Below are 13312 nucleotides of genomic sequence, written 5' to 3'. Positions count from 1 at the left end.
GCGTGTGTCATTTACGGGGTGTTTGCTTCTCTGTGGGGTTTGGGGCAATTGGTGAAATCCCCATTCTGAGAAGTCTCTGTGAGGGGGTGTCGTGGTTTGATTGCAGGGTGACAGTAAAACCGTGGCAGATGTTTTGTTAACCTCCTCTCCCCCCACTTTCCCCTTCAACCCCTCCTCTCCCCACTTCCCACTAAGGACAGGCGATTGGGAGGGAAAAGAAGGACAGAGAGAAGAGAGTTGGAAAAATTAAAAATGTTTTACTAATGCTACTAATAGAAATAGAGAAAATAATACAAAATATACAAAACCAATCGTGAAAGTCCCGGCAACTGCTCCGGCAGCTGTAGGGCCGGCACCCGAAGTCCTGGACCGGACTCTCCAGCCAACCGGAGCTGGATTCAGTCTGTCACTAGGCCTCAGTTCGCAGGGACAACTCGCAAGGTCCTCTCCCAATGTCAGCCATAAGGAAAAGGGACGAGATCCTCGTGACCTCCCACTTTTATATGAAGTATGATGTGAATGGGATGGAATACTTTAGCTGGTCAATTTTTCAGTTCACCTCCTGCCTGCCCATCTCGCGGGATGCATCATTATCAATGACCTTGCGTTCCATTGCTATGTCTACCAAAACATGTACCTAACTTTCAGGAAAACTGCAGTTAGTAAGAAGACTTTAGCTGACAGGGAAATTCACTAAAAGAGACTCTTGTTTTTCAACAAAAACAGGACAGGGGGTTTTGAGAGCTGTGTGCTGCGTGGGCCCATCTTGCAGCCTCTTCTGGTTCAATGTGGAGGTTGAGTCACTGGGTCTGAACTGGGCTGGATGAGCCAACAGCGAGTGAGACCGAGTTGGGCCGACTGGCCGGGCCCAGAGGCTGCTGCTCCGCGCCACCAAGTCTGTCCTGGATGCTCAGAATCCTTCTGGTTGGAAAAGACCTTTGAGATCACCAGGTCCAACTGTGACCCAGCACTGCCAAGGTCACACTGAGCCATGTCCCTCAGCCCCACATCTGCCCATGGTTTAAACCCTCCAGGGACGGTGACTCCACCACTGCCCGGGGCGGCCTGTGCCAAGGCCTCACCAGGCCAGGCCGGGGACGCTGTGGCCATGGCTCAGAGAGCTGGAGGGAGCGCCCCAGCCCATGCTGGGAGCTGTAGTCCTGGGCACGGGGCTGCCAGGTGCCATTTGCTCTTGGAACACACAGTTTCTGCTCCAGCCTCAGCCTGGGTGAGGTGGGCACGGGGGCACCTGTGAGGCCACAGGCACCAGCACCCCGACTCCCAGAGCCCCCCACCATCTGAGCAGACCCACCACAGTTCCCCAGCCCTGCCTGTATGTGGCCGGCCAGGACACGGCCAGCTGCTCAGGCCAGGCGAGACCACGATCCCGCCACCTCTTCCTGCCCTGAACTCCTCCACTCTTGAGGAGCTTGCCCACATTGAGCATGCCCTGCCATCTCCACGTTCCTCCATTGCAGGTTGCCCAGCTGCTGCACATGGTGGTGTCTTCACACGGTAGCTGTTGCTTCCCTGACTCCCACTGGCCGTGTCATCGTCTGTCCCCAGTGAGCACGTCGGCAGCTTTGGCCTCTGGCTGAGCAGCCGCTCAGCTGCAGTTTGGCGGCTTTTGCTCCATGTGACCACGAGTGTCCTGCTGCAGGGACAATGAGCAGTGACTCTCATTTGTATCTGGCCTGTGGCCATTCCTGTGAGCAGAACTGATGGGTCAGACGGAGGATTTCAGGCAACACTTTCTTTCCCATGTCACCAGGACTCCTTCCTCAGTGACCCCATCTCCCAGGACAGTCCTTGGGGATGGGGCACAGTCGACTTGGGAACACAATGGCCTTTACGAGTGTGCTAAACTCTGCCTGTGAGCAGGTGATCCCAGCAAGCGGGAGGACTGGTGGTGCCCTGGGTCATGCTGGTGTCATCTCTTTCTATCCAGGTTTGAACTGGAGTTGGTGGAGAAACCACTGCCCAGGGACCCTCTGAAGGTCTTGACAAATGTCCCTGGTGAGGGCAAGTTGGAGAAAAAAGAAAAAAGAGGGTTTGCCACCTCTCAGGCAAGGCATGGAAGGGAAAGCAACTCCCAGCTCATTTCCATAGTGTGGGCAACCAGCTTATGCAGTCTGATGGAAAAATCCCTGGCCATGATGGCCAAAAGGCTCTGACTTGCACCAAAGCTTCATGCCAGCTTGGCACAGCCTGTTCTCCTAAGCTTGACTTCACAAGAACCAAGCCCTGGGCTGGGCTGGGCAAGCCCATCCCTGGCTACAGCAGAAGGGTGAGGATTCAAGGGCCTGTCCTCACTTTGGGAATTACCTCTCCAAGAGAGTCTGTCACATCCTGGCATCACCCAGCCCCTCTTTCCAGAACCTGGCGCCACTGACGCGTTCGCAGAGGAGCCCGGAGGTGCCGCTGTTGGGGAGGGTGCGAGGCCTCTGGAGATGGCGCTGTCAGGGGAGCAGAACGGCCCTCTCGCATGTTTTGGGAAGAGGCCTGAGCACCGCTGCGTGTCACCCGGGCTGGCAGAATCAGTGATGCTCTTCTGACAAGGCGTCTCCTCCTGTTTCCAGAGAGATTTGCTCAGCTGCCCTTGCCAGCCCATTCCAGCTTGGCTAAGAAGGAACACGAACAGCTCTGGGGTAAGAAGGCGATGGAGATGAGGAACAGCTCTGGGGTCAGGTGAGTCTGGGGGCTCAGGACTGGTGTCTGCATGAGGTCATTTTCTGTCCCAGCAGGAGCCCATTCACCAGCCCCAAACACTTGCCGTTCGTTGCTGCTGAACAGTGGTGAAGGCAGCGCCTGGAGGGCTGGGATGGGGCTGCCAGGAGCCCCCACTTCACAGGGCTGGTTCCTTTCCACTCCTTCAGGAGAGCGCCGAGTGTGGCCTCCTGAGCTGTGCATGGGGACAGCCGTGTGCCACCGAGGGGCCTGGCTCAGGGATTTCCTCTCCTGAGCTCAGCGCAGCCATCGGCTGAGCTGCTGGTGGCTGCGCAAACAGGCACGTGGCTCGCGGGGGCAGGATGGGGCCCCAAACCCATCGTGTCCTCAGGCCGTCCCCTCCTGTCGTGTCATTTCAGGCGTCTGCCAGCCATCCCCGGGGACTCCTCCGGAAAAAGCAGCCCATGAGTGGCCAAGCCAAGGGCAAATCTGAGCTCAAAGGCCAAGCACCAAAGCAGAGCCCAGCGCAGGCCGTGAACCCTCAGAGGTGCAGAGCAGGACAAGGCGAAAAGAAAGTTCCCATGGGAAGCAAATTACCACCAATGAGTTCTGAGGCCAGGCTGCCCGAGGAGCCCACCTACAAGGTCTGCATTCCACAGCCACCAAGACCGGAGACAGCACAATTACTGACATCAAGGCCTGAGATGTTCTGGTCGGTGCTGACAGAACCGCAGAAGACCGTCTCAGCGGGATACAGCTTGGAGCCCTCCCCTTTGGTGCCACCCATGTCCCAGGGGTCCATGTCTATGCAATGCCACCCACTGAAGGCCAGATCAGTGGTGCCCAGGATGGAGTGGCCTTGGCTGGAGGTCCAGAGCAGAAGGAGCACCACCTGAGGTGGCCAAACAGATACGTGACTTGAATCCGTGTCATTCTTGAGTGCTGTTTCTTTGTAGAAATGCAGTTAGAGGGACAGTGGGGACTCTTCAAGGAGCCCTTAGCTGGGATTGATGTTCCCATGTTGGGCTCAGCCATCACCAGGGGCAGGGGACTCATTTTCCAGTGGTGTCCCCTCTTCTGTAGCCTCAGGAAACACACAAGGCCATGTTCTTTGGCCATGTTTGGAAGGCCCAAGTGACCGCAAGGCTGCTCTGAGGCAGAGAGGGGACCGTTTCTTCCCATCTCGTTGCTCCTTTAGATCCCCAGGGGGAAGAGAAAGGCTTTTTGGGTGGCTCTGGCACAGCTTGGGAGCAAAGTGCTGCTGCTGGAGAGGTGGCCGAGAAGGGGTCAGTGGAGGGAGAGAACCAGCTGCCCTCCCCTCCATGTCCCGAAGCCATCGCAGGGCTCTGCATGTGGGCAGAGAGCTCCCAAACCCTGCAGGATTGTTTTAGAAGAGTCTCTCCTTTTTTGGCAGTGACAGGAGGGACATGAGGCAGTGACAGGAGGGACAGCAGGCAGTGACAGGCCCGGGGCTGACAGGCTCCCCCTCCCCTAGGGGGCGCTGGGCTGCCACACCCAGGTGACATAGAACCTTTGTCACAATGCCCGGTACCGTGGTGAGGATTCCGTGACACTGCAGGTGACAGGGACACTGCAGGAGGTAGTTGCAGCCCAGCGATTTCTCAGTTGCCTGAAGAAGGTGAATGCTGCAAATCGCTGGGTTTGCTGTTGGAATGATGCCATCAGGTGGGTGTTTTGGAGTAATACACTGAAAACCAGAGCAGAAATGGTGAAATATTCCCATGTTATGCTTGATCCCTGCACTAAACCACCACCACAGAGCCTAAGTAGATCTGCAGCATTTTTTTCTTTTCTTTTTTAAGTTTCTTTTCTTTTTTTTTTTTAATTCTTAAAACTGCCAGCAGGTCCCAGGGAACGGCTGCTGATGGAGCTTGAAAAGATTTAGACATATCCAGATTGTGAAAGTACAGTATAAAAACCATCCTCATGGAGGGATCTTTGCATTTTAGGCTTAGTCTAAGTGTCTCAGGTAGCTGGGGTTTTTGTTTGGGCCTAATCTAAAAGGACTGAGGGCTTTCCTCCTTGTCTAAAGACGAATGTGGTGTAAAATATAAATAGAAAAAACGTCCTCGTGGTGGGATCTCGGTGTTTTAGACTCAGTCTAAGTTTCCCAAGTAGTTGGGGTATTTTTGCTCTTCTGTGAGAAATCTTTTGCTCCTTGTGCATTCTCAAAATGTCCCGTTCACACATGGAGACGATAGAAGTGTGATGTTACGTATAAAATTTTGCTTTTGTATCTGTAAAGGGATTCTCATATTAATATACACTCATGAATTGACTAATTTATTTTTCTTTTCTGTATTTATGTTGTTTTCAGAAGACACAGATATCAACGCCCCAGTCCCTAAGAACTCATCGGAAACTGCTGGAAGAATCACGGCTGGAGCAGTTAAAGCTCCCAGCAAAACACACATTTTGTAAGTATTCATAGAGCTTTGTATTCTTTGTGAGAGTAACCTTTTTTATGGATATTAGTTTATAGAGGCATTCAGATTGTATCTTGCTTGTTAAAGCGGCTGTTAATTTTTCTTGTGATGCCGTAGTTTTGAATGGACCTGACCCTATGTTTTTATGCCTGCATTTTTAGGCTTACATTTTATAAGCCTACATTTTTAGGCCTACTTTTTCCGGCCTACATTTTTAGGAGGTGAGGTTCGAACTCCAACAGCGGTGACTCTTCATATGGTTTAACTGGGTTTGTGCTCGGGGTTGGTTGTTCTGAGACCCACGTTGTAGATCCCATTTCCTGGACACAGAGGGATTCCTTGGTTTATGTGTTTGCTTTTATAGTAAAGACATTGTAGCATAAACTTTGAATTTATTCCCATCTGGGAAGAGTCTCATTCTCAGTGTTTGACTATTTCTTCCATTTGGGTGAGGAGGGGGGAGATAGCAGGTATTCATAGGCCCTAAATCCGATTTTTTTGCACACTAAAGATCAAATAAATATGAAAGAACGAAGTGACAGATCAATGAGTATATGGAATCTCAGCAAGTTTTCAAGCGTCATAAATATTTCCTAAAATATTGCATTGTGCAGTGCTTTCAAGATTACCTTAGAACACTTTCTGTCAATTAAGACCTTTTTTTTTTTTTTGGTGTCTGTTGCAGGGCTCCGAAATAACACAAAACCCTTGTAACTGCTTTCAAATGACATTTCTACTGCTATTTTTAGTCAATATAGCATATGTTTTATGACATATTTAGTATTTTGGCGCTTTTGTGGCTACACATGGCAGACACCTGATCACAGTGCTTGGGCTTCCACAAAGAAACACTCTTCTAAAGAGATTTTTGGTGTGTCTCTGTCAGATGACTGAGTAGAGTGATTGGTCACAAAGTAGGAATGTAATTTTGGTTTGGTTTTTTTTCAGTTGCACTGAATGCACCAAGGGAGAAGAGTTTATGTATAAGAATAAATTTCCACATTCCTTAGGCGATCAGAACATCAAGTTTTGATGATTGGGTTTTAGAATCTGGTTGCACTGCTTTTTGTTGGGTCGGAATGCTTTATTTAAGTTCTGATCACCTTTATTTCTCCTTCTAGAAGTCAAAAGGAGCCAGTGAGCGGAACATCAAAAGCAGTATGTAAAAACATAATCTCACCCTTTTTCCTACACACCACGGTGAATTTTAACCAACGCAGCCTTGTATGAATTTTCCAAGCATTAACATAATGTGTTTTCCAATCAATGTAGAAAAATATTGGACTCAGCAAGGTAAAAAGTGAGTCACGTCGTTGTTGTGAGGACAGTTCCGTGCAGCTCCGTGATTCCTTGTCGTGTCCTTAAATACCTGGGGATTTGTTCCTAAAACTGTGTAACTGAAGTGATTTAGTTGGGGCCCCTCTGAGTACAAAAATGTCTTTAATAGATTGCCATGAATTTAAATATCGTTGCTACACAACTATGAATTTACATTTGGGAAAGGAGTGGTGTTCTTTTCAGGTTTACAAACACTGTCATTCCGCTGCTAAAATATTATATAAATGAGAAACACAAGGAAATACTTGACTGGTAAAGGGTCTGGATCTGGATTTGCCACTTAGATTGAATACTATGTGTCTCTTCTGTGGTTTTTATATTTTGTCTTTATTGTAATGTAAATGGCATTTATTGTATTCCAAATAATTCAGATGGGTTTTTATTTCTTGAAAACAGTTATTTTTCTCTTTTTTTACTAGCATGTGTATCAACACAAACTCTGTGTTCATAAAGACAGTTTATTTGGCTTTTTTCCCATGTTTCTGTATGTATTTCAAAGCAGAACTTAGTGTGGTAGGAATAAATCGCTGGAAAGTTCACACATGATTGTGGAACAGTAAGGCGGCAACATTTGAATTTGTTACAGCTTTTTTTGTGCTGCCGTCCCACTGTTACTACGCTCTGTCTTGAAGGTACAATTGAATATGCGTTTAATTTTTTGTGAACAGATCGATGACTCTCCTGCACCTCTTTCTCTGGCACAGCTTATTAAGGTATTACTATATAATATAAGGTATATATTCTTGTCAAATACTTTTTAAAAAAGTGTTTTCTTCCTATTTTTAAATCTGATATGGCGACCAATAGCTGCACAAGTCTTGTAATGTGAACAATACCTTCATGTTTGATAATTTAAGGTCTTCATTTTACCTTTAAAATGTGTGTATATTTTGACACTATCCTGTGATCTCTCAGCCCCAATGTCACGTTGCAGAATCGCTCATCTTCAAGATGCAAAGCAGCAGCACTTCAGAAGCTGTTTTGACTGTTTTTCATATGTTTCGTTACTTTTGTGCCAGAAGCTAACACAATTTTCACGGAATAATTTAATGATGGACATTTCAGGGGTGTTTGCAACAGCCAAAACAGAAGCGTTTCTGTAACATGGACGATTGCACAGTGATGTCTGAATTTCTAGGCTGGAGTTCATTTCAAGAAATCTCTTCCCACTGGGAACTTCTTCCCTCTCTCACTGCAGAAATTAAATTGTGTACATTCTGGAAAAAAATTAGATTGGAAGGTAGCCACCAAAGGAAATTGAAATCTAAATTCTAAATGTGTCCTTGATTCTGCAATCTCATGTGGAATTGTATGCTAAAATGTGAAAAACTGTCCAAGCATGTGTCAGACATCTCAGCTTTTGAAGAAATTTAAGTGTTTCAGAAAAATGCTGGAAAATAATGTAAAGTTGAGAGCAGACTGGCTCAGCATGGAGGCAATGTGTTGTAAAAAGTTTTCTGCTTTATTATTTTGATGAATTAAATGCCATATTTGAATTACAGTCTATTCCTAGTCATGTTTTGTGGGGTTTCGATGTGTTTTGTAACTGTTTGGGTTCAAATTAGTCAAGTATCTGTCAAGTTTTCCGTAAATGTTACTGTAAATGATTTCATAGTTGTTGATCTGGATTACATCAGCGTTGAGAAAAATAATGTATATATGAAAGAACTATTTAATAAAAAGTTGAACGTAGAGGGTTGATTTGTGGATGAAAGCGTATAAATGCATATAAAAACAAAACCAGGAGTGGTTGATCTGAACGATTGATGCTGGAAGGTCCAAATAATTTCTATCTTTCTCAATTAAATGGACAGTGGAGATCTTCTCCTTCAAATTATCTAGAGCTTACAAATCCTGGATAATACAGATTTTTCTACACGTAGCTGGGAAGAAAATGGGATTAGTTAGAAAGGTACAAACAGAGCTGAAAATTTTGAGTTCCAAACACGTAACATGTGTGTCGCACCATTAATTCCCCGTTGAACAGACGGCCAACCTGGCTGAAGCCAAAGCTTCTGAAGAAGATAAAATAAAAGCCATGATGATTCAGTCCTGCTGGGAATACAATCCAGCCACGTGAGTGTTGGTCATGTCAGAGATCCTCTCTGAAGACGATGGAAAACTTGTCGAGGCATTTGCTTTCACAAGAATGACACACTTTTCTTTTTTTTCCCCAAAAAACTTCTAGTTACGTGAAGAAACCTCCACCATCGTACACCTGTTTCCGTTGCGGAAAACCCGGCCACTATATAAAGAACTGCCCGACAAAAGGGGTAAGACTGGGGGGAACTTCTGGTGATGCTTTTACAAAATCTTTTAGTTTTCAATTTTAATATTATCGTATGAAGAATTGTTTCTCTTGGGGTGAAATGCAGAGGTGGTCCAGCAATGTTGCAAAGCTGTTCGAAATACAAGGCAACCTGGAATTCTAAATGTAAAGTTTTCCTTTTTCTAGGTCATAGACAATAGATATTGCTGTAGATCATCCTCTGTGATCCTTCATGCCTGTTTATCTATTTCAGTATTATTGGAAATTTTTCTTTTTAGAACTCTTTTTAATGATGTTTTGCAGTTTTTAGGATTCCGTACAAAAGCAAGATGTTTCTGTTGACCCCACCTGTTGGATATTTGTGTGTTTTAGTTACACAAGTCTTTTGTTGAATCTTCCTGCAACCCTTATGCTGAGCAAAAGGAGAGGATGAAAAGCTTTTGCTAGTTAAAGTAGTCATTGAAATGTCATTTGAAGTGTGGGTCTTCAGATGAGATATGTCTGCATTTCTGTTCATAACAGGACAAAACTTTTGAGCCTGTTCCCAGGATTAAAAAGAGCACAGGAATTCCCAGGAGTTTCCTGATGGAGGTGGAAGATCCCAGTACGAGGGGTGCGATGCTGACAAGCACCGGAAAATACGCAATACCGATTATTAATGCGTAAGTACAGAATTAATTGGACTAACCCGAAAGGCAACGAGAGAAACCACGTGTGAGCGTGTGAGCGGCAATGCCAGCAAGTTGCACAGCACCTGTAGTTACGGGGGAAGAAGCGTTGTCACTGTCTGGTAACCTGCAAATTCCATCTATTATCTCCCTTTGATGAAATCCAAAGCTTGGAAAAGCTTTCCTTTGCCCATCTTCAACTTTTTGATTTTCCATCCCCCCCTCCAGGGAAGCTTATGCGAGAGGGAAGAAGGAAAAACCTCCATTTTTACCAGCGGAACCGCCCTCCTCCTCCTCAAACAACGACCCTGTTCCGGAGGAGTTGTTATGTCTCATTTGTAAAAACATTACGACCGATGCCGTCATTATTCCCTGTTGTGGAAACAGTTATTGTGATGAATGTAAGGGTTTGTTAATGCCAAGCATCACACCTGCTCTTCTGAAAGTAGAAATATAAGAAAGAAATATCATTTAAAAGATCAGAAAAGAAATCCAAGAAATAAATATAATTTAATCCGCGTTCTTCTCCCTGAGAGAGTTGATTCAAAGCTCCAGAACTCAAACCTGCCTACTCATGGTTTTTGAGACGTGTTTTATTCATTAACCTTGAGGTTGGTGGCTTCCCGCTGGATGAGAAGGTGGAAAAAAGACCAGTCGAAACATCCAGACACAGCCTCATCTAATGAGACTAATTAGAACACCAGGACACAGCCCAGTCTACATCTTCAAATGTTCCAAGAGCAAAATATCAAAACTCCATAGTTATTTGCTGCATACGAGAATCTTTTTACACTATTGAACATTTATAGCTTCATGCCCTTAATTCCAGACCATATTTAACCTTTAATCATCTAAGTGTTTTTATAATTGATTAGAACCCACAAAATGTCCTTAGTTTAGGCTAAAAATAGTTTGATGTCTCTAATTCTTCACAGGTATCAGGACAGCGTTACTGGAATCTGAGGAACATAAATGCCCAACATGTCACCGGACGGATGTTTCTCCTGATGCTTTAGTTGCCAACAAGTTCCTACGCCAGGTAACGCGATCACTTTTACACGAGCTGTTTGTAAGAAAAGTCCGTTTGCAAAAAATATTGATTTACATCTCCTTAAGCGAGGTTAAATTACTTAAGGCTGAATTTCCTTTGCAAACACATTATCTGTTGTTCCAGAAGGTCACAATTCTAAATTTAGAGACAATCTGGCTAATTCAGGTCACAGTTTTGTTTAGCGTGATTGCCTCACATTCAAATTCGGTGTTAACACTGAAGGACTTTAAATACCAAAGCATTAAATAAAGGATTAAATACCAATCCTTAACATCCATGTTTAATGTGACATGTTTCTATCTCTGTATGTTGACTTATTTTAGCTTTGATGGCATTTGCAGGAATGCACAAGTAATTTTACTCCGCAGAGGCTTTTGTGTGTAGATCTGCTGAAGTTTCTGGAATATGTTCTGTAATGTTATCTTTCTGTAAATGGTTCTTCTGCCTCTAGATTGTGAACAACTTCAGAAACGGAACTGGCTACACAAGAAGGGTCCATAAGCAGCTTGGGCAGCAGCCGCCACCACTCGTGACACCTCCTGCTGCTCTGGTGACAAACGCGGAACTTTCAAGATCTTCCTCTCTGTCCATCAGCACTTTGTCAGAAGAGAAGGCAAGTTTTACTTCAAGATATACCATGATTTTTGGATTTCAGGAGGGCTTCTTTTCCATGCGTTTGCGTTTATTCACCAGGAGTATCAGGTTCCTGCTCCAAGACAAGCAGCTTTACCACATCTCCTGGGCCCCCAAGGGCAATCAATCCCCACAACTGGTAACTATAACCTCAGAATTTCTTTGAAAAACTTCTCTTCAGATAAACTGAATGGGATTTTTTTCTTTCTCCTCTCCCCACTCCAAAAGGTCAGCCAATGAGAGCCAGGGCAATTTGCTCAGCAGGTGACAAACCAGCCTGGAAACTGTGAGTATTGTACAGAAATTTTGAGCCTTGAGGCGATTCCGGTGCCCCTGGGGCCGCCGTTCTGAGCCCTGAGGTGATCTTGGTGCAGCCCTTTTGAGCCCTGGGGTGTGGGGCCCAAAACTGACACCAGGATTCAAGGTGTGGCCTCTTCTTATAGTGACCATGTTTTGGTTTTTTGGTGTCTCTTCGTAGTAAAGTTCAAACTGTAATTGTAATAAAGGTCAAACTTAAGGTTCCTAGTCAGAGCTCAAGATATGTGCAAGATTTTGCTGGGACATCTGGCTGGAAGTGTTGATTAAATAGTATGGAGGATTAAATAATACATAGGATTAAAGAGTATGTAGGATTGCAGTACAAGTGCTTTGCATCCTCTACAAATTGCCAAATAAGCAGTGAGGTTAAATAGACTAGACTGGCATTTTAAAATCGAGCGTGACTGTCTTCAGGCTAAATCATGTTTTCTTACTATTTGATACTGCACCTTAGCCCTTAGAACTTGCTCTCTGGAAGAGAAAAAAACCCAACCAACCCAAATCTGAGAGGAAAAAAAACGGGGAGAGTGACTGCTTTGAAATAATGTAGTTATTTTTCTGTGTTGTGCTTTTTAAAGGTCCAAGTCTCCCTGTGGTGCTTTGTCTTACCCTAGAAGTTCGTATACCCACTGCAAGTCACGATCAGGCTCTTCCTGCACTCGCTCCGACTCTCGGTCACGGAGTCGTTCTCGTTCCTACTCGCCATTGCTGCCGCCTGCAAGAAGAGGCAAAGGGAAGAGTCATAACTATCGTTCTAGGTCAAGGTCGCGTGGTCATCACCACTCACGGTCAAGGTCTCCAGTATTTAGAGGCCAGGCTCGCACTCAAAGGATGACACCTCAAGGGGAAGGAGAAAGGGAGTATTTTAACAGACACACAGCAGTTCCACTATATGGTATGAAAGCTGCCTATGGCAGATCTGTTGAATTTCAGGATCCATTTGAAAAGGAAAGATACAGAGAATGGGAAAGGAACTATGGAGAATGGTCTGGAAAGTTTGACAGGGGCTGTGCTGCTGGTGCTCAGCCTGGACCTCCAGTGAACAGAGAGACCTTTTCTCCAGAGAGGTTCGATCCACCTGAGACCAGACGAGAGATTTTGCCATATACTTGGGGATGTAGGGAGGATTATCCTGGTGGGCAGCGCCACGAAAATAGTCGTATAGCTGGAGATGGCCCTGAAAAAGCTTCTGGAAGAGAGCACCATGGCATGAAAAATCCAACAAACTCAAAAGAGAAAGAGGTGAAAAACCCACTGGGAGATGACAGAGCAAGTAAACAGAGATTCCAAGGGAAGAGAAGAAAAGAGGATGAGAATGAAGGATTTCCCAATGCTCAGCTGTTTGAAGGTGCAAAAAAACCCAAGAGAGACAGTTAGAGCGGATGATGTTCAAATGAAAATGGGGAAGTCAGAAGTTTTGATTCTGTATTATTGTGATGGTTTGGTTGTAGTCCATCACTATTTGTTAATTCTGATTTGAGGATTTGCTCTAATTAGATAGTACTTTGACACTGGTGTTTAATTCAAGTTTGACTGAGTTTATAATGGCTTTAATGTTATCAATACAAGTTGCTTTTTCTTCTTTACAGTTAATGAAAATATTAAGATTTTTTTCAAACAATAAACTACCTATGACAGAAAGAAACCTGGTTTGGTATGTTTGTAATTAGATGTGTTGTGTATTAAAAGCCACGTCGGGTCATTGGAAATGAACAGTACAGCAGACAGTTCCCTTTGACAGTTGTTTTCTTTCTCATCTTGTATGCATCAAAAAGCACAAGAAAGTAAAGATAAAAACAATCTGGGAAGGTAAAAGTAAAGAGCGGCAATAGTTGTTAAAGATATAAATGTGCAAAAATATGCAACAGCCAAGTAACAGGAACATCCCATATTGGTGTGTTTGACTAAGAAATAGCAGAAG

The 13312-nt window shown here is 45.0% G+C and overlaps 1 protein-coding gene across 1 annotated transcript; it reads left to right on the top strand.

The window, feature by feature from the left end:
- The first annotated feature begins 2659 nt into the window (after positions 1-2659).
- On the top strand, positions 2660-12768 carry LOC136002931 (E3 ubiquitin-protein ligase RBBP6-like). Its single transcript, XM_065658168.1, is given in 11 exon segments — positions 2660-2688; positions 6236-6272; positions 7121-7165; positions 8440-8528; positions 8641-8725; positions 9244-9383; positions 9618-9790; positions 10325-10428; positions 10892-11053; positions 11134-11212; positions 11942-12768. Coding segments are annotated over 11 exon segments (1770 nt in total).
- Positions 12769-13312: the final 544 nt, after the last annotated feature.

The sequence above is a fragment of the Caloenas nicobarica genome, unplaced genomic scaffold, assembly GCF_036013445.1.
Source record: "Caloenas nicobarica isolate bCalNic1 unplaced genomic scaffold, bCalNic1.hap1 Scaffold_83, whole genome shotgun sequence".
In the NCBI taxonomy this organism is placed as follows: domain Eukaryota; kingdom Metazoa; phylum Chordata; class Aves; order Columbiformes; family Columbidae; genus Caloenas; species Caloenas nicobarica.
The sequence above is the reverse complement of the archived record's forward strand: the minus strand, read 5'-3'. Positions and strand labels throughout refer to the sequence as shown.